Source organism: Nicotiana sylvestris, chromosome 2 (genome assembly GCF_000393655.2).
Source record: "Nicotiana sylvestris chromosome 2, ASM39365v2, whole genome shotgun sequence".
NCBI lineage: Eukaryota > Viridiplantae > Streptophyta > Magnoliopsida > Solanales > Solanaceae > Nicotiana > Nicotiana sylvestris.
The window spans coordinates 120709531-120733796 of NC_091058.1; the positions used below are offsets into that span (position 1 = coordinate 120709531).

General features: G+C 37.4%; 2 protein-coding genes across 2 annotated transcripts; one reads left to right on the forward strand and one right to left on the reverse strand.

The window, feature by feature from the left end:
• Positions 1-5627: 5627 nt before the first annotated feature.
• On the reverse strand, positions 5628-7182 carry LOC104245341 (probable purine permease 4). Its single transcript, XM_009800934.2, has one exon. It carries the CDS (start codon positions 7069-7071, stop codon positions 5872-5874), a length of 1200 nt encoding a protein of 399 aa, XP_009799236.1. The 5' UTR covers positions 7072-7182; the 3' UTR covers positions 5628-5871.
• Positions 7183-13629: 6447 nt separating this feature from the next.
• LOC104245342 (DNA replication licensing factor MCM6) lies at positions 13630-19823 on the forward strand. The gene is made up of 18 exons (XM_009800935.2): positions 13630-13822; positions 13898-14050; positions 14134-14259; positions 14341-14503; positions 15284-15477; positions 15566-15761; positions 15953-16030; positions 16480-16709; positions 16796-16910; positions 17490-17564; positions 17651-17791; positions 17907-18110; positions 18195-18356; positions 18436-18491; positions 18616-18755; positions 18852-18977; positions 19229-19359; positions 19450-19823. The coding sequence occupies exons 1-18, from the start codon at positions 13740-13742 to the stop codon at positions 19579-19581; spliced, it is 2505 nt and encodes an 834-aa protein (XP_009799237.1). The 5' UTR covers positions 13630-13739; the 3' UTR covers positions 19582-19823.
• The last annotated feature ends 4443 nt before the right edge of the window (positions 19824-24266 follow it).

The following is a 24266-nucleotide window of genomic DNA, read 5'->3' on the forward strand; positions in this document are numbered from 1 at the left end:
TAGAAGATGATGGTTGACAAGCAGACGGAAAGAAAAGTTAAGTGTCTTCGAATTGACAATGGGTTGGAATACTGCAATTCTGATTTCGATAATTTCTACAATAGAGAGGGCATAGTGAGACACTGCACTTGTGTCAAAACACCACAACAAAATGGTGTTGCAGAACATATGAACAGAACGCTTTGTGATAGGGCACGAAGCATGTTTTCACACTCATGTGTTAGCAAGGATTTTGGGCTGAAGCATTCAATACAACTTATTATTTGGTCAACAGATCTCCATCCACAGCTATTGAGTTCAAAACTCTATTTGAGGTGTGGTTTAGTAGGCCTGCTGATTATTTAATTTTAAGGATATTTGATTGTCCTGCTTATGCTCATGTGAGGGATGAAAAACTTGAGCCGAGGGCAAATAAGTGCATATTTCTGGGGTATACAACTGGAGTGAAAGGTTATAGGTTGTGGTGCACAGATCTTTTTAACTCCAGGGCTAATTATTAGTAGGGATGTAACATTCAATGAATATGCCTCATTGGACAGTCAGAGGGGAAATGCAATAGCAGAAACAGATCGTGGTGTCAGTGACCGCATAAAGCTAGAAATTGAATCTCCATTAGCTCAGCCCAGTAGTTCTAAAGTAGATGAAGTAGAGGATGTGCAAAATATTAATCAAGATGTTAATATTGATGCACCTGCGCAACAACAACCACATATCATTGCAACAGGCAGAGAGAAGAGAGTGATCAATCCACCACAAAGATTGCAAACGTAGCTGATGGTAATTTTCCTGGATATGCAAATTTTGTGGAGTTTGCTTTGTCAGTTGCAGAGACCATTGATGTGCTTGAGCCTAATAGCTATAAAGAAGCTATTTCTAGTACATAAGCAGATCAGTGGGTTGGTGCTATGAGTGAAGAGATTGAGTCTCTTCATAAGAATCAGACATGGAAGCTTGTTCTATTACCAAAGAGACAGGGGGTACTAGACTGCAAATGGATTTTCAAAAGAAAAGAGGGCGATCTAGGGGTTGAAGTATCAAGGTACAAGGCAATATTAGTAGCTAAAGGTTTTACATAGAGGGAGGATATAGATTACAATGAAGTGTTCTCCTCCAGTGATAAAGCATAGTTCTATCAGGGTCTTACTAGCTTTGGTGGCTCTTCTAACTTAGAGCTAGAACATTTGGATGTGAAAATTGCATTCTTGCACGGTGTGTTGGATGAGCAGATTTATATAAGTCAATCCGAGGAATTCATTACTCACGATAAGAAAAATCATGTTTGCTTGCTTAAGAAATATTTATATGGTCTAAAACAGTCGCCTAGGTAGTGGTATAAAAGATTTGATGCACTCATGATTCAAAATATATTTTCTCGAATTGCATATGATAGTTGTGTGTATTACAAAAAGTTTGAAGATGGTTCTCATGTATATTTGTTGTTATATATCGATGGCATCTTTATTGCTGCTAAAAGCATGTCACATATTACTCGATTGAAGAAGCAGCTAGGTGAGGAGTTTGAGATGAAGGATTTTGGTGCTGCAAAGAAGATATTGGGTATGGAGATTACTCGAGATACAAGGGTTGGAAAGCTGATGCTGACCCAACGGTCCTATATTGAGAAGGTACTCAAGAGATTTAATATGGCAGGTGCTAAATCTATGTTTGTTCTTTTGCTTCCCATTTCAAGTTGTCTGCATACATGTCACCAAAAACATACGAGGAGATGGAGCAGATGTCTAGTGTTTCATATTCGAGTGTTGTAGGTAGCATTATGTATGCTATGGTTTGCACTCGCCGTAACATCTTACATGTTGTTAGTGTTGTGAGTAGTACATGACGTGTCCCAATAAAGAACATTGGTAGTCGATGAAGTGGATCTTGAAATATTCGAAGGGTACTGTAGATGTAGGCTTGGCTTTTTATAAAGACAAGTTGAGTGAATCCTTATAAGTTGGCTATGTCGATTCAGATTATCAGGGCACTTAGATAAGAGAAAATCTCTGATAGGTTATATCTTTACTCTTTCTGGTAGTGTCATCAGTTAGAAGGCGACTTTGCAGTCTGTTGTTGCTTTGTCTGCCACAGAAGCTGACTATATGGCAACTACGGAAGAAATGAAAGAGGCTATTTGGCTACAAGGCATGGTAAGTATCTTAGACTAACTTAGAAGAAGATATTAGTGGTTTGTGACAGTCAGAGTGCTACTCATCTTACTAAGAATCAGATGTTTCATGAGCAGACGAAGCATATTGAAGTCAGATATCACTTTATTGGAGACATTATATCAAAAGGGGTTGTTAATATGGAGAAAGTGTCTACACATGATAATCCAACTGATATGATGACCAAGACAGTCGCAACCAACATGTTTAGGCATTGCCTAGACTTGATTGGTATGTGCAGTACTCAATAGAGCCCTCACGAGGGCTGAGGACAAGGTAGAGAGGCGTTATTCCTGTTGATGAAGAGAATTCAAGCCAAATGGAAGATTTGTTATTTTATGGCTTGAATTATTTCCTTGTATTTTTAGGAAACCCATAATCCCTATAGGTTTATGAAAATCCATTGTCCTAAAAGATTTGGGAAAAGAAAAACTATTATCTTTGTCAAATTGGGAAACCTTTCTCTTATAGGTTTGGGACTATTTGGGATCTATATATAGTGATTTAGTTGGGGATTCTAGAGATTGTGTTGTGCTTTTCTTCTCATTCATAGCGGAAAATTCTGTCTGCTTTTGCCCCGAGGATTAGGCTTAGCCGAACCTCGTTAAATTCTTGTGTTGATTTTTCTTCTCTATTTGCTTTGTGTGTGATTGTGTGTTAGTTAACCCATGCTCTTCCGCAACAAGTCACTAATAGGCGATCATAATAAATGCATACTTATCGAGAGTAATGCTTTTTCGTCACGACATGAGTACTTTAACACTAAGAAATGAAGTGAAAAAAAGAGAGAGAACAGAAGACAATCCACCACAATTACAAGTTGCTTTCAGTCTTTTAATTGTAATTGCTTACATTTTTGTTTCTTCATTCTTTTTAACAGTTGTTTGGCTGCCCTTGCCGGCTATCTTCTTTAAAAGAAATCTTATGAGAAGAAAAGTTTAGCCAATGGAGCAATAAAGGGTTACTTACTGTTCGAAATGAAAAAGAGAAGTTTGTGCATCAGATGAGACAAGATTAAAAGCAATAAAAAAAAGAAGAGAGTAAATGCAATCATATCATCATACACCTTATTAAGAGCCAAGTCTCAATTAATCTTCATCTTAATGGCCAAGTAACGACGTTTTGATTAAAAGTGTCTGCATAAAGAAATGACCTAATCCTATTGGTAAAATGAGAAATATCTTTTTCCCACGAATAAACGACAAATCCATATATTTGTCTTACCTGTCCAAAAGAGTGAGCAATGTCTTCATTTGATCATAAACATTAGTTCATGTCAGATGCTACCTTCCCAATATAAATCAAAGAACACACCCCTGCCGATTTGTACAATTTGCTATACTGCTTTAAGAAAAACAATTTTTATATGTCGTCCTAATTTAATTAAAGCTTTATTAAGTGCATGCACAATATAATGTTTTCATAGTGAAAATGGCTCTTTTTATTGTTATATAGAATCATTGATATAATATATAATCGAATAATATCCAAACACGTGTCTTAATTGTGTTGGACAAAAAGAGCAGGCATACTAAACTGCCCTTCTATGACAGAGCAAAGAAAAATAAGGGCAATCCACCACTTTAGACACAAAAAATGGTTTAAGTGATCATTAAGGGCACGTATGTCATGCCAACTGAACATTTGAAGTATTAATTGCGTTATGAGACGGGAAAAAAGAAAAAGAAAAGGTTGTGTTAGAAATAGTGGATAGGGACTATATCAGCAGATTCAAAAAATAATTAGGGTGGAAAATCACGTTCCTCACAATCACAAACCATATTATCTTCATTTCGTTTTTTAGCATATATAGCTAATGAATTAGTATTCTGTATTCATAATTAGCGCATATAAGTCCAGTACTTGTTCCCTCGTTAATCAAGTAGTCCAAAGCAGGAAGCACGAAACAATAAATAAACCACGTACATAATCTGCAAATAATCACCTGTATGGACTTACGCGAGTCTATATTATTATAAAATAGCTAGGAGAGAACTGAGTTAAATAAAATACTAGTTTGTTCTTATGGCAAGCAACCTCCACTTCCAACCAAAAGGTTGTGAGTTCGAGTCTCCCCAAGAGCAAGGTGGGAAGTTCTTGGAGGGAAGGATGCCGAGGGTCTACTGGAAACAGCCTCTCTACTCCAGGGTAGGGGTAAGGTATGCGTACACACTACCCTCCCCAGACCTCACTAAGTGGAATTATACTGGGTTGTTGTTGCTGTTGTTGATGATGTCTATTCTCTTACAAAATAGCCGTAAAAATAGCACGGGCCAGTCAATTTTCAGACTGGTAATAAAAAATAGCCAACGTTTGCAAAGTCATCGAAAAATAGCCATTGTTTTGTTGAAACACGAAAAGTTACAACATAATATACTATGGAGCTCCTGCGTATAAATTTCCAGATATTATGTTGGAACTCCAGCACATTATGTTGGAATCTCATGTAAAAAATTCGAACTCTAGCATATTATGTTAGATTTTTCCGGATTTTTAAGGATATTTTGTTTCAGATTTTATCTTTACATAAAAAAAATGACTAAATTTCGATGACTTTTGAAATTGCTGCTATTTTTCAATTACCAGTTATTTCTTCTTTTTTCCCAAATAACCCAGGCTCGTTCGTACAATTGTTAAAACTTCTTTCCTTTTTTCAGTTTGTTTTTCAAAATTGATTCTTTTCTTTAGAGAAAAAAAACAACAACAAGAAGCAATAAGTAACTCTTCGATGTTTAATGACGTGGAGAGATGACATATTTAACGTGATAGGGAAGATCAAAGTTGATGCAACACTTGCCCCTTAATTTTTAAAAATGTAAGTGCCACTTGTTTTATTCCATTAAAATGTAGTACTTAATTACTAATGATGATTAAATTAAAGTATTGTGTGTCTCCAAAATCATTTAAAATATTTGGATTTGGAGCTTGCATTTGTAACTTGTGCGCAATGATTAAAGGGTTAATCCTGGATGTGCAAATTAGGATCTTTTGAGTTGATTATCACATGTGATACTAAGTAGGTTTTATTTTACTTAGACACTATTTATTCATTAGCCTATTCCGAAACAATGATATCTTTCAATATTTTTTATTGAAAAGCTTTTTAGTTATATAAATATTATGACATATTTAAGAGCGCGAATTTAAAATTATATTATAAATTATTTAAGACTAAAAATTCTAAAAAAAATCTTTTTCTAACATCAAATTTTATGCTAAGTCAACTTACGCCAAATAAAATAAAACGAAGAGTATATATTGTTTGAATTTATCATGTCATGGAAAATAAAAAAGAAGTGACCCCCAAGTTTAAACTTAATTGTCATATAAGTATAAACTTACACTATAAGTATAAACTTACACCTCAAACATATCTATCCTCTTTAATTTGTCCCTTTGTTTAACTCATGGAAGTGGATGCGATGTCATTTATGCTGGTGATAAGACCAATGAACAACCAAAAGAAGAAACAATATTTTCATTTTTTTTCTTGTTTCTTGGTTATAAGCCAAAACAATTAGTTTAGTTTTTAGTCCTCACTTTTCCATTAATTAACATGAGTGCAAACACTTGTCACTGACTCATTGATGCCCCTACTTAATATTACGACTTCACCCTAAAACATTTTTTTTTATCAACACACCACCTTAAAACGAATAAAACAAAAACAATGAGAGAGAGAGTTGGCACGTGACCAGCATGAGGGTCAGGAGTTGTGCGTTACAACTTCTGCAAGTTCCATGAACTGATGAGGTTGATGATCAATACTCATCTTCTTTCTGGAATTTGAACTGTCCATCTGGTTTTCTTGCTCTTTCGTTTTGATATAAATGCCGTAAATATAAGAACAAAATCCCCAAAGGCAGAGTAAAGTGGAAACTGCCTTAAGTCCACCAAAATGATCACCGTAAACTAACACCCCTCCCAACACGTTTATCCCCATTAACGCCGTCATGCACACACCTCCGGTCAACGACGTCGTTAAGAACACCATTCCGGCAGTACCCATGAAGCACAACTGCCACGTCACCACATTAAACCCCACCGTCAGCCAGTAAGCCTTTGCACCCAAATCGAACACTTTTATGCTCTCCGTCTTCATCTCCGAGAAACCGCCGCCTGCCGCCATTCCGACGGTAGCTAACGCCGTCGCCGCCATCTCCATCACCAGCTGCATTTCTACAACCATAGCGTAGCAGTAAACTTTTCGGTATATCTTCTCCATGATTGGGAGATAAAGAGCGAATAACAATCCCGCACCCACAGTTGAGAAAAATCCTATAAAGTATTTTCCCTTTGTCAAGCCACGTGGCTTGTCGTGGCTTGAACCTAAGGCTAAGAGCACTGAACTAACAGTAAGTAGAATCACGCAGTTCAAATTTGCAAACGTGATTTTTTGCTTGACGATAATCACGGAAGTGATGAGAGTGAAGGCTAGCTGAGTAGACAAAACAAGAGAATTTGTCGAAACGGGAAGATAAGAATTTCCCCAAGAAAAGAGAAGGTTGTTGATACCTAAAAAAAAGCCGATGCAAATGGAGAGGCACAAGATTTTAGGGGTGAAGCCAGTGAATGGTTTTCTATCGGTACAAATTTTGAAGAGGTAAATTGGGAAGAGAAGAAGAGGAAAGCCAGCAGATTGTACCCAAGTGGAAACCCATCTGCTGCCACCTTTGTGATTGAAGTAGAATTTTGAAAGCAAACTTGATGAGACAGAACCAACAAAGAGACACATGTAGTTGATTCCCAACAAAATCATGTAGTAACGGTTACGCCCTGTTTCTTGTTCCTTATCATGCATTTTCACCAGTGATCTGCTAAAACTTGCTGCAGCCTCATCATCTTGCTCTTGCTCCTGTCGGTGTTGGTTAAGAGCTGGTGGTTGTTGAACTGATGACAACTCCATGGACTGCTAAATAAAGGAAGAATTGAGAATTTGAAGCGGCGAGAAAAGATGAAAGAATCTGTGTGTTTGTGTTGTGAGGTGCGACGGATGAGTGGATACCTTTTTACAATGAGTAGCTAGAGAGCAGTGAGGTTAGGTATTAAAAAGATACGACTCTTTTATATACTGATCATTTAAAATATTTCACAAAAAAAGGTGTGAAAACTATTAAATTATAAAGTCACTAAAACTAATTGTAAATAATTTCATACGGTAATTAAGCTGGATTAATAATCTGTAAAATGATGACTAATAGAAAGTTCTAGTGATAATAGGTTAAATTACATCAAAAATATTGACTTTTATTTACGAGTTATTAAAAGCTTTAAACTCAATAAGAATTTAATTTAAGTATGACGGAAGTTATTTTATTGCAAAATATTTTTCACAAGGAAGTCATATCTTGGTGGTTGGTCTCCACCAAATTGAAGATGAATACGGACGGAAATTATTCTTTTATAACTATTTTAAATTAAATTAAATTTCATATTATTTAATTTGCTCAAATCATCATTTAGACATTATTACTCTTATCAATCTTTCATATATAAATTTAATCAAAATACAATTTATTTTATTAATATTATTATTAATCTTTAATATATAAATTTTGTAAAAATAGTTTTTAGTCACCAATTGGAGGAGTATTTTTTTCCCAAAAAATGACATCGTTTCGACTATTAAACACACTTAAAATACAAAACAAAGCAATCCGTTTGTTGATATTTTTTGGCTATATATAAAACCAAAAAATAAAGCATACCTGATAAGAAAAAAGACAGCCCGGTGCACTAAGCTCCCGTTATACACAAGGTCCGAAAAAGGGTAGTACCACAAGAGTCTATTATATACAGTCTTACATTACTCGAACCCGTGACCTTCTGGTCACATAGCAAAAAATTTACCAGTTATGCTAACGCTCCCCTTCTGTACCCTGACAAGAAATCACTGTTATATTTCGCGTGCACCCATGAAAATTCCGTTTTTGCCCTCTTATAGCCACGTGCAAAGTTTTTCCACATGTTCCATAAAGATTGCATTTTATGTGAATTCAGTTCAATAAGTATAATTCTGAAGGTTAGTGTTAGGAGAATTGGTAAAATTATCTTTGTGTGATTTATAGGTCATGAGTTCATACTGTGAAATTAGTCATTAATACTTGTGTTTGGGTAGACTGTCTACATCATTACTCCATTGGAGCATTGGAGGAGGACCTTTCCCGAACCTTATTTGAACGTACAATGCTTCGGGCACGGCCCTACCACTTTTTAGTTCAATAAGTCTAATTCTACTAGCATGCATGAAGAGGGGAGAGACAAATTAATTAAATATAACGTCAGAGAATGAGAGGTACAAAACAGAAAGAAAAAGAGGGCAAATCGTTTTACCCAAAATGAAACGGCTGAATCTGGTAGTTTATGTTGTGGATTAGCATTGACCAGTTCGTCTTCTCTTCTGCCATTTCTTACGCTGCCTTTCTCCTGATCAGTTTTAAAAGCCCACATATTTTCAGTAGTTGTCAGTTTTACCATCTGAACATGTCTCTCTTTCTCTCTTATAACCTACCTATATACTATATCACTATAGTCTCTATGACTTGTCGTTCCTTCGTTGCATTAATACTATCACAACTACTAGCACTGATCCCATCCACAGAGATTCTTCGTGTCTCTTAAAAGAAGAGGACAAAGCGGATTTATTGTATTCATTTCTCCCGTTTCAAATTTGGGTTTCCTTTCTTGTTCGCCCCGGTGATGGAAGCGTTAACACACCATATTCAAGGGAAGGTGTCATGGTGCATGCTATTCGCCGATGACATAGTTCTGATTAATGAGCCGCAAGTTGGTGTTAACGAGAGGCTAGAGGTTTGGAGACAGGCTCTTGAGTCTAAGGGTTTCAAGCTGAGCAGGACGAAGACGGAATACCTAGAGTGTAAGTTCAGCACTGAGCGGGGGGAACTGGGCGTGGATGTGAGGCTTGACTCACAGGTCATCCCAAGTAGAGGCAACTTCAAGTACCTTGGGTCGGTTATTCAGGGGGAGGGGAGATCGACGAGGATGTCACACACCACATTGGGATAAAATCGATTAAGTGGAGGTTAGAATCTGGAGTCCTGTGTGACAACAGAGTTCCACCGATACTCAAAGGTAAGTTCTATAATGCGGTAGTTAGACCGGCCATGATGTACGTACGGGGCTGAGTGTTGGCCTGTTAAGAACTCACATATCCAGAATATGAAAGTAGCAGAGATGAGGATGTTGAGGTGGGTGTGCGGGCACACTAGGATGGATAAGAGTATGAACAATGATATTCGGGAGAAGGTGCGTGTGGCTCCCATCGATGACAAGATGCACGAAGCGAAGCTTAGATAGTTCGGGCATGTACAGAGGAGGAGCTTAGTTGCCCCGGTAAGGAGGTGTGAGCGACTGGTTGTGGAGGGCACAAGAAGAGGTAGAGGGCGGCCGAAGAAGTATTGAGGAGAGGTGATGAGGCAGGACATGGCGAGACTGTAGATTTTCGAGGAAATGACAATTGATATAGGAAGATGTGGAGGTCGAGTATTAGCATTATAGGTTAGGAGGTAGTTGAATCTTTGCCTTACTTCGTACCGTTGTGAGACTAGTCTGGTAGGTTTTTTATCTAAGTTAGCTAGTGACAATGTTGTGTCATACTATTTAAATTTCCTTTCCGTCTTGTATCTAGTATTGTTACCTTATATACGCTTAAAAATATATAAGGTAATTTTTGCATGTGATTCTTTGAGAGAAAGAACCCTATTATTTGGTTTTTCAATTTTTGTTAGCTAGTTTTGGTAAGTCTATAATTAATGGCTAGAGATTGGTAAGTTGAGATTTATTTGGGACATTTGTGTAAGTTTTCCTTTAATAAATAAGCAGTTACGTGTTTAGATACAAGTGCTGAAATTGATAATAAGCTGCTGGAGTAATTGATTAAAAAGTGATGATAAGCTCTTTTTCTATTAAAATGACTTAAATAACCTTAGAAATGTTTACACTTATAAGGGCGTAATTTCTTCAAAATTTTAGATGCCATATCGATTCAAAATACAAAATATTCTATTTGTTATTTTATTTTAAATACAATTGTGCTTAGATAAGATAATTTTTATGATAGATATATTTTATTTAATGATAAGCATATAATCATAAGTTATAATAATTAATAAATTGACAAAGTTTCTCAATACAAAATAAACCTAAATAGGACAAAATATTTGAAGAGAAACAAACACTATCTTCATCACCACAACACTTAAAAGTTGATATGTTCTCATCTATTACATACAGTTCAAAGATTAATACACAACCACATAGATACAAATATGCAAAGTAATAAAGAATTTGCTTATCTTAAATAGTCAATTAGAATTGCAAACTTGAAGAGGCGGGGGGAGGGGGGTAGGTTGAAAAAATACTTGAGGCAGTAAGTATCGATGTAGGAGTTTTGTTCTAAAAAGAAATATTTTAAGGATAAAATAGTAAAAATCTTGGTCAAACTTAAAGTGCTTATAAGCTAAAAATTCATAAGTTGGGGTGACCAGCTTATGGCTTTTGGCTTGTTTTTGACTTATAAGCACATGGCTTATAAGCACTTTAACTTTACCAAACGCGTAGATAAGCCGAAAAGTGCTTATAAGCTAGTTTGACCAGCTTATAAGCTTAGCCAAACACCCTCTAAGAGGGAGTTTGACTAAGCTTATAAGCTATTAAACTGGCTTATAAGCACCTTTTAACTTATCTACGCGTTTGGTAGACGCTCCAAGTGCTTATAAGCTAAAATCAGACATAAGTCATAAGTTAGTCACCCCAACTTATGATTTTTCAGTTTATAAGACTTTTAATTTGACCAACATTTTTACTAGTAACTGATTAGGCATAAGTTCAGCAAGAGTTCATTCAAATCTTCCATGAGTTATTGGGTACGAAGGCCAGTGAAATGTCATGCCTAAACAGTACCATAGCAAAGGATGGATATTGCCTCAATAAGGAGGATCAACAAGGTCTGATCAAGCTAGTGATGAAAGAGGAAATACTTCAGGCTCTGAATGATTTACCAGCTGACAAAGCCCCCCTCCCCTCGGGGGAAGGGGGGAAGGGGAGGGAGAATTCCATGTTGAATTCTTCAAAGCAAATTGGGACATAGTGGGAGAAAGATGTTAGTAAGGCTACACTGCAATTCTTTGAGACTGGTAAAATCCTTAAAGAGATCAACTACACAATCATTACTTAAGTGCCAAAATTTTCAAACCCCACCTATGTCAAGGAATTTAGGCCTATTGCATGTTGCACAACATTGTATAAACTGATAGCCAAGGTGATCACTACCAGACTTAAACTAGCGGTGGACAAAATTGTACGGCCATCGCAACCAGTTTTTATTGCAGGAAGGAACATCTTGGATAATGTCATTGTGGCCCATGAATTAGTCAAAGGTTATAATAGAAAAAGGAATGCCCCCAGGTGTCTAGTGAAAGTAGACATCAGGAAAGCATATGATACTGTCGAGTGGGATTTTCTGCGAATGGTCTTGTTGGAGTTTGGAATGCTAGTGAAATTTGTTAATATCATCATGGAGTGTGTCTCGACTATCAGCTATGATGAAATACAAAAAATATATACAATATTCCAAAAATCTAAACAAAAAAGGAACTTTTTCAATGGGTATATTTGAAATTCATTAAAAATATATAGATAAGTCAATATACAAAATTTGAGGAAGATTGGAGGTGATTTGGACTGGTTTTGTATCAAAATTCGTAAGTAAATCGAGTTCAAAAAGGTTTTCTGCGACACATGTATCAAACATGTATCACGCATGTATCTCACACACAGATATACATGGATATACATGTGATGCACAATAGATACAAATATGATATATATGTGATACACAGTATGATACACATATCATTTTTTTCATGTTCAGTTTTTACCGAATTTTCAATTCAAACCACCTCAAAACTTCACCAAATCATCCCAAAAATGAGATTCGAGCTCCTTAAGTTGTGCCCAATCTATTCTAATAACACCTACTCAAAACAAAGCAAAAATTTGATATTTTTTTGCTACAAATAGCTAATTGACTAATTTGGCTAATATTAGTAATATTTTATCAATTGGTCAATTTTTGTAACGAGCTATCTATAAATGGACATAGCTGGTAATTTCCCTTTATTAAATCAATTTCAATACTTAAACGCTACTTCAAATCAGCTAATCCAAACGGGCACTTAATTTCTAGATAAAAGTTGAGGCATCATTGATTAAATAGTTCAGCTTTAAATCTCACTTGGACTGCATAACACGTGGATTAGTTCCTCAATAAATAACCGTATATCCCACAAGCATTCAAATGGCCAAGCCGCTAATCTTCACAATTCTACTGATTACACAACAAAATTCTTGCTAATTAATAGCGACAGTTCAAAATTAGGCGTAGAAGTCTGAGTCTCTGAGATGTCTATTTTTCACATATATATCATAATGTGGATAAAAATATTTATAGAGGTGTTGAAGTAATATGCCACTCCTTACCTTTAAAAATTTAAAATTGGAAGCTCATGTTCTTTCGCATTGATCAAAGCTAATTGTTGATGTGTTCATTCTCATATTCGTAAGTACACATTATTGTTTACACTTATTAACATATTTTAAAGGTGTCAGAAAAACTTTATAACATGTATATACACCAAATATCAGATATTCCTAGTTTCACCGCTGTATTGATTAAGGCTAGGAATGAAGGAACGTGTGAAACTATATACAAATATTGGAAAGCTAATTCAACAATATTACTTCTGACTTCATGAGAAATGTGGAAACCAATAATGTGGATTAACTTTAATTAAGTACGTATTAGATTATTTGCAGCTATCTCTTACACGTGTCTTTTGTTGTTAAACTCATGTAAGATGTTAAAACTTATGCCAACCCATGCCTAGATTGTTTTTGAAGATCTAAAATTATAATACCCTCCGTCAAATAAAGTCGAAGAAGAAAACAATAATATTCTCAGAGACAATAATTTTTGTATTTCTCTAATTTCAAAAAGTATCCTTACATTTAAAAGACTATGTGCTTCCAATTTTATCCTGTTATAAAAAAAACTTGCAATGGTCTTACACTGATATGCTCGAAACCTCGAGGACAGTTTTTGGAAAGTAAAATAGTATATATATATATATATATATTATATACAAACAAATACAATTTTTTTGGTTATCAAATATAAATAGTTTTGGCCGCGAGCTAAAAATGATCTTTTCCCAAAAAGTTTTAACATTATTGGGCCCATTTTGTATGAAGATAGTGTCATTGCATGTTTTGGGCTTTGGAGATTTGGATAACTTGATGTGAGAGTGCCTTCGTGTTTACGACTGGTTTGGGCTTTGGAGAGCTTAAAAGGGCCCGAAAGCCCACATGATGCGAGTGGTGTGGCGCACGGCGTAGGATTAATTTGGCGGGAACTCGAGAGCATAAGAGCGGCGGCCTATATTAGTTTTCCCGCCAAACCCCTCGTCGTCTCCGTATCTATTTTGTCTCTCTCTCTCTCTATCTCTCTGTGGAACTTTCATTTTGCTTTTTGATCTTCCCTTGAGATATCAAAAAATGGACAGCTATGGCGGTGGTGGGTACTTCGTCGACGAGAAAGCCGTCCGTGTCGAAAACATCTTCTTGGAGTTCCTTAAGAGGTTGTTTCAGTTTTTATTTGTTTTTTCACATTTTCTCCCCTTTTTGTCTTTCTGGATCTGACATTGTGCTATCAGTTTTCGAGTGGATGCCAACTCGCGTGAGTCATTTTACGAGTCGGAGATAGAAGCCATGAGACCTAATGAGTCCAATACCATGTTCATTGATTTCTCACATGTTATGCGCTTCAATGATATTCTCCAAAAAGCCATCTCCGATGAGTTTCTCAGGTATTTTATTTTTTATTTTTCCTTTTTTCAGTGTGTATCTTAAGTAAAAATAAAAATAACTCAAACTTCGAATTTCCTTGTAGATTCGAATCCTATCTGAAAAATGCGTGCAAGAGATTCGTGATGGAACGGAAGCCTACTTTCATCACTGATGATAATCCTAATAAGGACATCAATGTTGCCTTTTACAATCTCCCCTTGATTAAGAGGTTCACTTCATTATAATTCTGTTCCCTTTTTATGTGCTCTTGATTAATTGCATTTAGCTAATTTGGGGAAATTGGGCCCAGATTGAGAGAATTGACTACAGCAGAGATAGGGAAATTGGTGTCGGTAACTGGAGTGGTAACCCGTACCAGTGAGGTCCGACCAGAGCTTCTGCAGGGAACCTTCAAATGCTTGGACTGTGGAACAGTAATCAAGAATGTTGAACAGCAATTCAAATATACCGAGGTTTATTTCCTATTCGATCATTTGTTTATAAGATTGTCATTTTATTGCTGCTGGTAGTGACTGAAAGTTATACTACTTAAATAGGGTAAAAGCAATAATTTTTATGCATATTAAAATTTTTGAACCTCCTTTAACATAGATAAATACAGGTTCAAATTCCAGGTATTGCATTTTTGGATTTTCTTGAATACCCTTGTCAGAATCTGTGGTTTCGCCACTAGTTTTTGGTAGTATAATATTTGGCCTTGTTATTTGTGGATGCCATCAATGATGGAGAGGTTATTCGTTTCTTTCCTAATGAAAAGCATAATGGAAATGAGTTTATAGGTGTGGCTTGAGTTAGGAGTGACTGCTACTTTAGAGAGAAATGGAAACCCTCGCTAGTAGGTGTGCCATAGTCTTCCTGAAAGCCAAGATAGTTCTTTATAGGTGTCTTTCTTGACTTATAGATAGATCAGCAGACTGAGTTTTGTTTTGCTGGATTTGTATAGCCTTACTTGGTAATTAATAAAATTGTTCATAGTTACCACACAAAAAAAGCATAATGGAAACTTATCTCATTCAATGAAAAAGAAAAGAAAAAACTATTTTGCCTTCCGATACCAAAATTTAATATCTCAGAATAACAACATTGCCAAGTTGAATATTGGCTGAAGTAATCAGAATAGGCTTTGTGACCAAGCACTGACTTATCCAGTGCTTATTCCTCCATGTCTACTGTTTTACTAGTACTTGTTAACGTCTTTTGACTTTTTTTTTGTCTATTTTTTGTCTTTGTAGCCCATAATTTGCATGAATGCAACATGTCAAAACAAAGCAAGGTGGGCACTACTTAGACAAGAGAGCAAATTTGCAGACTGGCAGAGGGTGCGAATGCAGGAGACCTCCAAGGAGATACCAGCGGGGTCCCTTCCGAGATCACTTGATGTCATTCTACGCCATGACATTGTGGAACAAGCCAGGGCAGGTGACACGTAAGTACAATCACTCTATACCGGTGGATAAACCTAGTACTTAAGTTGGATATGTTGCATTCTCATTGGTGTGCCTACTCTGTTGCAGGGTCATATTTACTGGTACTGTTGTAGTGATACCTGACCTACTTGCACTTGCTTCTCCTGGGGAGAGAGCTGAAAGTCGCCGAGATGCATCTCAGCGAAGGAATGCCACCGGTGGTCAAGAAGGTGTGAAGGGCCTTAGGGCCTTGGGTGTCAGGGACCTCTCATATCGATTAGCCTTTATTGCCAACTCTGTTCAGGTTAGTGACACTTTGGAATTAGTTAACTTCTATTTCTGACTGGGACCCATAAAGGAGCATCTCCTTGGTGATTATTAAATTTGGACCTATTTGAAGTTGAATGAGTGTACTATTTGTTTGCAAATGCAGTCCCTACTTCTACTCTTTACTACATCTAACATACTGATATTGGATGCATCTCTTTCACCCAGATATGTGATGGCCGAAGGGACAATGACATCAGAAATAGGAGAAGAGATGTTGATGAAGATGACAATCCACAGTTCATGGTTGGTCTTTCATTTGTCATTTTCACTTTTCATCTATCAAAAAACATAAGTAGAGTATCTGGCATATATTTCAGTATACATAGTTTCACAGTTTTTATAGGGTTCATAAAGGCAATCACCATTGGGAAGACTATCCAAGTCTTTGTGCTCTAGAACTTTGCATATTTTTCGACACATCCGTAGTAAACATATGTGTGTGTGTCTATATATATATATATATATGCGCACACGCACACACAATTGTCATATATTTTGGGGAGGGGGAGAAGGGTTGTCGGATCACACTTAGTTACTTAGCCTCGTCCTTGTGCGAATAAGAGGCTGTGGCCGTCCATGAATATGTAACAACTGCATTGGAGTTTGAAAGCTCCCTTTGCTTGTAGTCATGTGCATGTCAACGTTTTAGTATGCTTGGCTGAGTCAGCTTTGGTTGATCACTCTATTGGCAGGCTGAAGAGCTAGATGACATCCAACGAATGAGGAATACTCCGGATTTTTTCAATAAGCTTGTTGAGAGCATTGCTCCAACTGTTTTTGGTCACCCAGATATCAAGAGGGCAATACTGCTCATGCTTTTGGGTGGTGTTCACAAGTTTACTCACGAAGGCATTAATTTAAGAGGGGACATCAATGTTTGCATTGTTGGGGATCCTAGCTGTGCAAAATCTCAGTTCCTCAAGTGTGCTTTCTTCTCTTCCTTTTTTTTTCTTTCTTTTTCTATCTCCTAGCAAATGACTAACTTCTGCTACTTCATCTATTGCCTAGATACACATCAGGTCTGGTTCCTCGATCTGTCTATACTTCAGGGAAATCCTCATCTGCTGCTGGGTTGACAGCAACAGTGGCCAAAGAACCAGAAACTGGAGAATTCTGTATTGAGGTAGTATGCAACTTTTTACTTTGTCACAAAGTTGGATAGTTTATTATAGAGAGCATAATATAAGCTAGATGCATTGAGAAGTCTAAAAAGTTGTCACCTGTAGTGACATGGAATAGTGGCCTGTGACTATGTTATCTGCAGTCCCAAGTGCACGAAGCTCGTCTAGATTCTGATGTTGGCGTGATGAGATCTAATGACTTCCTAGAATCCAAGCTATTGATGTATCTGAATATATTTTATTCTACACTTAATCAAAATATCTGAATATATTTTATTCTGATGTCAGCCATTGGTGCTTGCATCAGAGGGTGTAGCCCTTCCCCGAACCCTGCGTAAACGCGGGATGCTTTGTGCACCGGCTGCCCTTTTACTTCATCAATGTGAATTTCTTGCTTTTTTTGTTTGGGGGGGGGGGGAAGTCAATGCAAATTAATATCTGGTAGTGAGTTATCTCTCTAGACAGAACACTATTGAGTTAATTCTTCTTCCATTTTCTTTATTTGGATTCCATTTCAGTTTATTTTTTATCATCTTGTATTTCTACCCCATATCCTAATAAATCTGCCTTTATGATTTTAGGCTGGTGCACTGATGCTTGCAGACAACGGTATCTGTTGTATTGATGAATTTGACAAGATGGATGTTAGAGATCAGGTATTTAATTCGTGCCATTTCTTCAGCATTTCTGTTTACTTTTCAGCAAGTTTGCCTCTGATACTGGACATATCTGCCATCTCAAGGTTGCCATTCATGAAGCAATGGAACAACAGACAATAAGCATAACTAAAGCTGGTATACAAGCAACATTGAATGCCCGGACTTCAATTTTAGCTGCAGCAAACCCCACTGGTGGGCGCTATGATAAGACAAAACCTCTGAAGGTGACGATTATTGTGCTTGCCACTAACACTTCCTCCTGCTGTTGGGTTTTGTCATCATTCTTACATGTTTCACTCGTCATGTCTATTTGTCTAATGATGTTGTTTGCTTGTACAGTATAATGTTGCTCTACCTCCTGCCATCCTTTCAAGGTTTGATTTGGTATATGTTATGATTGATGACCCTGACGATCAAACAGACTACAATATTGCTCATCACATTGTGAGAGTTCACCAAAAGCGGGAAAATGCAGTTGATCCTCCCTTTAGCACTGCACAAGTGAAGCGTTACATAACCTATGCAAAAACACTGAAACCTAAGGTCTGTTTTGCACCTTTGTCTATCAAGGTTGTAGTACATTCTGATTTCTTTTGGTTGTATTGAAAAGAATTTTGTATTACCCAGCTAACTGCTGAAGCTAGAGAGTTATTGGTGGATTCATACGTCGTCTTACGTCGAGGTGACACTGCTCCAGGGAGTAGAGTTGCCTACCGCATGACTGTAAGGCAGTTGGAGGCATTGATCAGACTTTCGGAGGCTATTGCTCGAAGTCATTTAGATATTCAGGTGCGAGAAGTGCTGAATTTTCTTGTTGGTTGTTAGTAAATCATTGTATATATGCACTGAACTGTGTATTCTGGGATAGGTGCAACCACGTCATGTACGAATTGCAGTGAGATTGTTAAAGACATCGATAATCAGGTATGGAGGAATGCGTAGTACCTCACAATGAAATGTAAAACTTGATGTATGCACCAAATGGCTATGAACGAAAATATACATGCAATTTAGCGTAGATAACTGGACAATTCAATTTTTTATGCAGTGTGGAGTCAAGTGAAATTGATCTGTCTGAGTTCCAAGATGAGAATCGCGAGGATGGTGTTGGTAATACTGAAAATGGTACTGGTCAAGGGGAAAATCAACCAACTGGGGCTCCGACTGAGTCGGTATCTGGGAATGCAGGTAGGTAACATCCAATTGGTCATGTGCATTTATTTTGGGAATCCTTTTCTCATAATGCAGAGAGTCCTTGTATCTTGATTTGGTTATCCTTTGTAGAAAATGACGCTGAAACTACAAGCAAGCAAGGAAAGAAACTAATCATCAGCGACGAGTATTTCCAGAGAGTCACCCGTGCTCTTGTTCTGAGACTGAGGCAGCATGAAGAGACTGTATCGAGAGAAGGTAAATCAGCTCACAAAAAATTTACTGAATGTTTTGCTTAGAGTTGCCAGCAAAATTTGGGTTGTAGTGTTAGATTGCATTAAATTTTCATTGTGACATGATATATGGGAAAGAATGAAAAGGAAACAAGAAATAACAACAGCAGGATCAATTAATAAAAGCTTGAAAAGCATCGTTTCAGTTATAATCCGAGTCATAAGACATTTTACTTATGTTGAATCTGGAATGCTCAACGACATTTACACCCGCAGGGACTGGGTTAGCTGGAATGAGGCAGAAAGATCTTATACAGTGGTATGTGAGTCAGCAGAACGAGAAGAACAACTACAGCTCCATGGAAGAGGCAGCAGCTGAAGTCACAAAAGTGAAAGCTATTATAGAGGTGACACTTTAGATATTTATGCAGTACATTAGTCTTCTTGATTTTTCTTATGCTCAACTGATATTTGGAACATATGTTTGTTGTTGACAGAGCTTGGTACGAAGAGAAGGCCATTTGATAGTTGTGGATGATGGGAGACAAGCAGGCGAGGAAAGTGGAAGGCAAACATCATCCAGAAATGACAGGATTTTGGCTGTGGCTCCCAATTATGTTGTAGATTGATGATTTGGAATTCTTGAAAACTTCTGAAAATCTGGAACCGTATGAGCTCAAAGGCCTAAAGTAGCTCAAGAATTAGGACGGGGAAATTGTGTTTTCTATTGTAAAAGCTGAGGCCTTGCACCCTTTGTAGAAATGGGCGATTATCGGAGGCAAACTAATTTCAGTTAAATTAGCTGTACTTGAGCTTGAGAATGTTGTAAGGGATATTGGTTTCTGTACTATATTATTTGTGTTTGTTTTCACTTTTATTATTCGAAATATTAACTGACGTGCAAAAGGCAAACATGGATTCTAAAAATTAATCTGCTTTGATGTTAACTCTAATGGTCTAAACTACTTGTATAGGTCAAAATCTGATCAAAAGAATTCTACTTAAACATTTTAGAGGAATACTCTACAGGATATTTCAAGAACTTAGATACTCCGGTTAAAAATTATTGGGTAAGAAAAATGCTTTGTATAAATATTATGAGAGAGAGTAACAGAGGGTGGGTTGATGGAAACACATAAAGACACATGCAAAGGAGAAGATGTTCCATCCTCTCAGGCTCTTCGCCAAAAGGGAGACAAATCTCAAGATCCTAGCAGTCATCTGAAGTTCAACTTTATCAGGTGACTCTTTTCCTGTGGGTATTCGTCGTTATCATTTGATATATTGGGAATCATCTTCATTTTATTACACTACGGAATCTAATTGCGACTGTAATTAAATTTTAATTTCAGCTATGCTTGTTTATTTTTGTCTTCTATCTCAGATCTCGAATAAATTATCTCTGGCTAGGATTTACCTCATAACTTTTTATTTAACCATTTTAACAAAAAGGGTTAACTTTTTGGTCAAACAATTTGGCGTCGCCTGTGAGGATTTCCTAACCAAAGTTTTAGTTTCCTCTAGATCTAAACTCGGTTCTAGTTCTACTTCCCGTTCGTTGTAACTTCATCCTTTCGCTACGAACACAAATTTGAGGAATTCGTAGGCAAGATCTTGAAATAGCCAAACTAATTTTTAATCTAGACCCTTGTGTAGGCATATAAATTTTATTGGAATTAAATCGGTAAAATAATTTGGACTATATTTTAAATTCAAGATATATTAGTTCAAATAAATTTATTAGGTTATATAATAAGATTAGTTATGTAAGTCCAACATATATGGATTAAATAAACAAGTCTTAATCCATTGGCCTAGCCCATTTAGTTGGGCTAAAGTGATGAACCCACTTTATTAAACCCAAGATATCATCTTCCTAGAGGCCCAGTTTTGTGCCACGTGTCAAATGACGTGGCATACCAAGTCAAATGGAAGAGCCAATGGGATCTGCCACGTGTCAAAATGACAAGGCATGCCAAGTCACATTAAATGGCCAATGAAACCACGCCACGTGCGCAAGTGACATATTCTGGCCAATCAAATGAGGCCATGTCACACTTCAATTTGATTGGTCGGAAAGAGTTTGTTCTTATCATAACTCTTCCCTTCCACAACTATAAATAAGGGTCTTCATAACCCAGAAAAGACACCAGAAGATATAACAAGAAGCAAGAAAGAGCTCGTGGATCAAACACTGCACATTTCTCCACAAGTTTCAAGCAATCAAGTTCAAGCTCAAGAACGAAGAACAAATCAAGTTCAAGTTCAAGAACGAAGAACAAATCAAGGTCAAGTTCAAGCAATCAAGTTCAAGCTCAAGAACAAGATCATCGTTCGTGACAACAACTACATATTCAAGATCAAGATCAAAGGCCCTTGAATTTATTTACTATTGGAAAAAAGAATCAGAGGATTCATAGAGATTGTAACACTCAAATATTTGAAATAAAATACTACGATTGTCGCAATATTTTTCTATCTTGATTTTATTTTCTCGACGCAAATTTACTGTCTACAAATTCTGGCACGCCCATTGGGACAATCTCTACCTCTCATCTCAACTTTTCAATCATCAAAGTCCAAAACATTGAAATGGCTTCAAAGAAAATCTACTCCGGTTCAACTTCCACCAAGGCTCCTAACTCCAAGTTCTATGCTGATGTGGAAAGCATCCTCGATGTTACTTTTGGAAGCTTCAGACCAGTTACGAGGAACAAAGTGATCTCTTTAGAACAACAAGCACCCCAAGTGCCATCCGCATCAACACCTGTTTTCGGTTCTTCATCCTCAAAAGGAGCAAGATCTTCCACAAATGCACCTGAAGGGGGAAGCGATGTTGCTGAAAAGATCAAGAAAAATCTTGCTTTGCTTGACCTCTCCGGATCCAAACACTCTACTATGAAGGAAGATGATAATGCTTCAAGTGATAGATCCTCCCAGTTATACCACATAGCGTGAGCCAATCAAGGATCAATCTGTGTGAAAATCCATGCTACTCTCTGTCGTCCATGACAATCATGCAAGCCATGGTGACAAACACTTCATGTGTGGAGGAGCAGTTGTCAAACTTGATGGAAGAAATCACTGGCTTAACCAAATGCATGCAAAATCAAGAGGTTAGAATTGACAAGTTAACAAACAGGGTGGGAATCTTGATGGAAGAAGAATCCGCACATGCACCCGACAAGCTCCTAGAAGTTCTAGAGAGTGACTCTCCCCCAAGACAAGTATTATCCACTAAGGCTATCACTGTCTCATCTAAAGGGATGATTCCAATCGATCAACTGAAGGAGTTCATTGAAGGAACCATTAAGAAAAAATATGAAGTTACTGCCAAATCCTCCCTTACATATGCAAAGCCGTACACTGCAAGGGTCGATATGTTGAAGATGCCTGGTGGCTATGAACCTCCAAAGTTTCAACAGTTTGATGGTAAAAGTAACCCAAAGCAACATGTGGCGCACTTCGTGGAGACGTGCAACAATGATGGGACTTATGGAGATTACCTCATCAAGCAGTTTGTCCGCTTACTAAAAGCAAATGCTTTTGACTAGTACACAAACCTCGAGGCTGGATCTTTCAATAGCTGAGATCAACTAGAGCAAGAGTTCCTCAATCGCTTTTATAGTACGAGACGTACTGTGAGTATGATAAAACTTACAAATACTCGTTAATGAAAGGGGGAACCAGTTATCGACTTTATCAATCGTTGGAGGAATGCAAGCCTCAACTGCAAAGACATGCTTAGTGAAGTTTCAGGCATAGATGTGCATCCAAGGCATGCATTGGGGATTGCGCTACATCTTGCAAGGTATCAAGCCCGACACATTTGAAGAACTTGCAACTCGTGCCCATGACATGGAATTGAGCGTGGCCTCCGCTGGAAATGAAAGATTGCTTATCTATGAACCTCGCAAAGGGGATGACAAGCAAGGAGTCAGGAAATGGAGCAAATTTGTACCCAAATTTGAAAACAAAGAAGCTATGAATGTCAACACATCACCTGTGAAGTTCACAACGAAGGTGAGCAAGAAGTAGAGTATAAAATCCACTTCTTTCAAGATAAGCCAAGTGGAAAGTTGACTCTAAAAGAAATGCAAGAGAAAGAGTACCCATTTCTGGATTCTGATGTGCCAGCTATTTTTGAAGAGCTCCTCGAGTTAAATCTCATTGAGCTTCTAGAGATGAAGCGACCAAATGAAGCTGGGAAAACAAATGACCCAAATTACTGCAAATACCATCGACTTATGAACCACCCTCTCGATAAGTGCTTTGTCTTCAAGGACAAAGTCATGGACTTGGCTCGCAAAAAGAAGATCGTGCTTGAAGATGAGAAAGCAAGCACAAACCAAGTCTCTATCACCTTTGGCTCATTCAGTCCGGATGAATTATGTGGTTTTAAAGAAAGTAAAGATGAAGAATTATAGGAGAGCGACAAAGCTGAAGTCAATCAACCTGATGATGATGAAGGTTGGACGTTGGTGACTCGTCGTAGGCACCACAAAAGGAGCCCACAAAAAGAATCAATAGAACAACCAATAAGGAAAACGATGGTGAAAAGACCAAGGAGATGGAATCCAGTTAAATATTTGAAGAAGGCAAAAGTGGAGGTGCACCATTCTCAAAAACCACGAAATCTAGTGACCTTGGAGGAGTTTTTACCAAGTTGGTTCCGCACGAAGATTTCCCATGAGGGTATCGATGCCTTATGTTGCCATGCTGACAAAGAGGAAGAAAGGAGTGATGGCCTACCATTGGCACCATCTTCGGGAAAGCTCATCGAGTCCACTCCTCAAGAAGTTAATGCTTGTGAGGAAAAAGTAACGTTCATAAATGATGATCTTCTGCTAGGTGACACTCTTCATAATCGCCTATTGTACCTGATTGGCTATATGCGTGATGAAAGGGTAAATCGAATTTTGGTTGATGGAGGATCCTCAGTGAACATTTTACCAATTCGCACTGTGAAAGAATTTGGTATTCTCATGAACAAACTCTCAGAAAGTCGTGTGATGATCCAAGGATTCAACCAAGGGGGCAAACAGCTATAGGCGCGATCAGGCTAGAAATCACCACTGAAGATATGCAATCAAGTGCATGTTGTCACATCTCCTTTTTCCGTACCCGATAGGGTACAAGGGAGTTTTTTCCAATTAAAGGACAATCGAAACGGGATTGGTTTATTTAGTTCAGAGTCGCCACTTGGGAGATTTAGGGTGTCCCAAGTCACCAATTTTAATCCCGAATCGAGGAAAAGAATGACTCCATATTACAGTCTTCGTACCAGAAATCCGGATAAGGAATTCTGTTAACC

What these genes read in the sequence shown, in the direction of transcription:
- LOC104245341 (XM_009800934.2), bottom strand. Translation starts at nt 7,071, where the DNA reads ATGGAGTTGTCATCAGTTCAACAACCACCAGCTCTTAACCAACACCGA.
- LOC104245342 (XM_009800935.2), top strand. Translation starts at nt 13,740, where the DNA reads ATGGACAGCTATGGCGGTGGTGGGTACTTCGTCGACGAGAAAGCCGTC. An exon ending in TTCTTGGAGTTCCTTAAGAG is followed by an intron (nt 13,823 to 13,897) that starts GTTGTTTCAGTT and finishes TTGTGCTATCAG; the next exon opens with TTTTCGAGTGGATGCCAACT. An exon ending in ATCTCCGATGAGTTTCTCAG is followed by an intron (nt 14,051 to 14,133) that starts GTATTTTATTTT and finishes ATTTCCTTGTAG; the next exon opens with ATTCGAATCCTATCTGAAAA.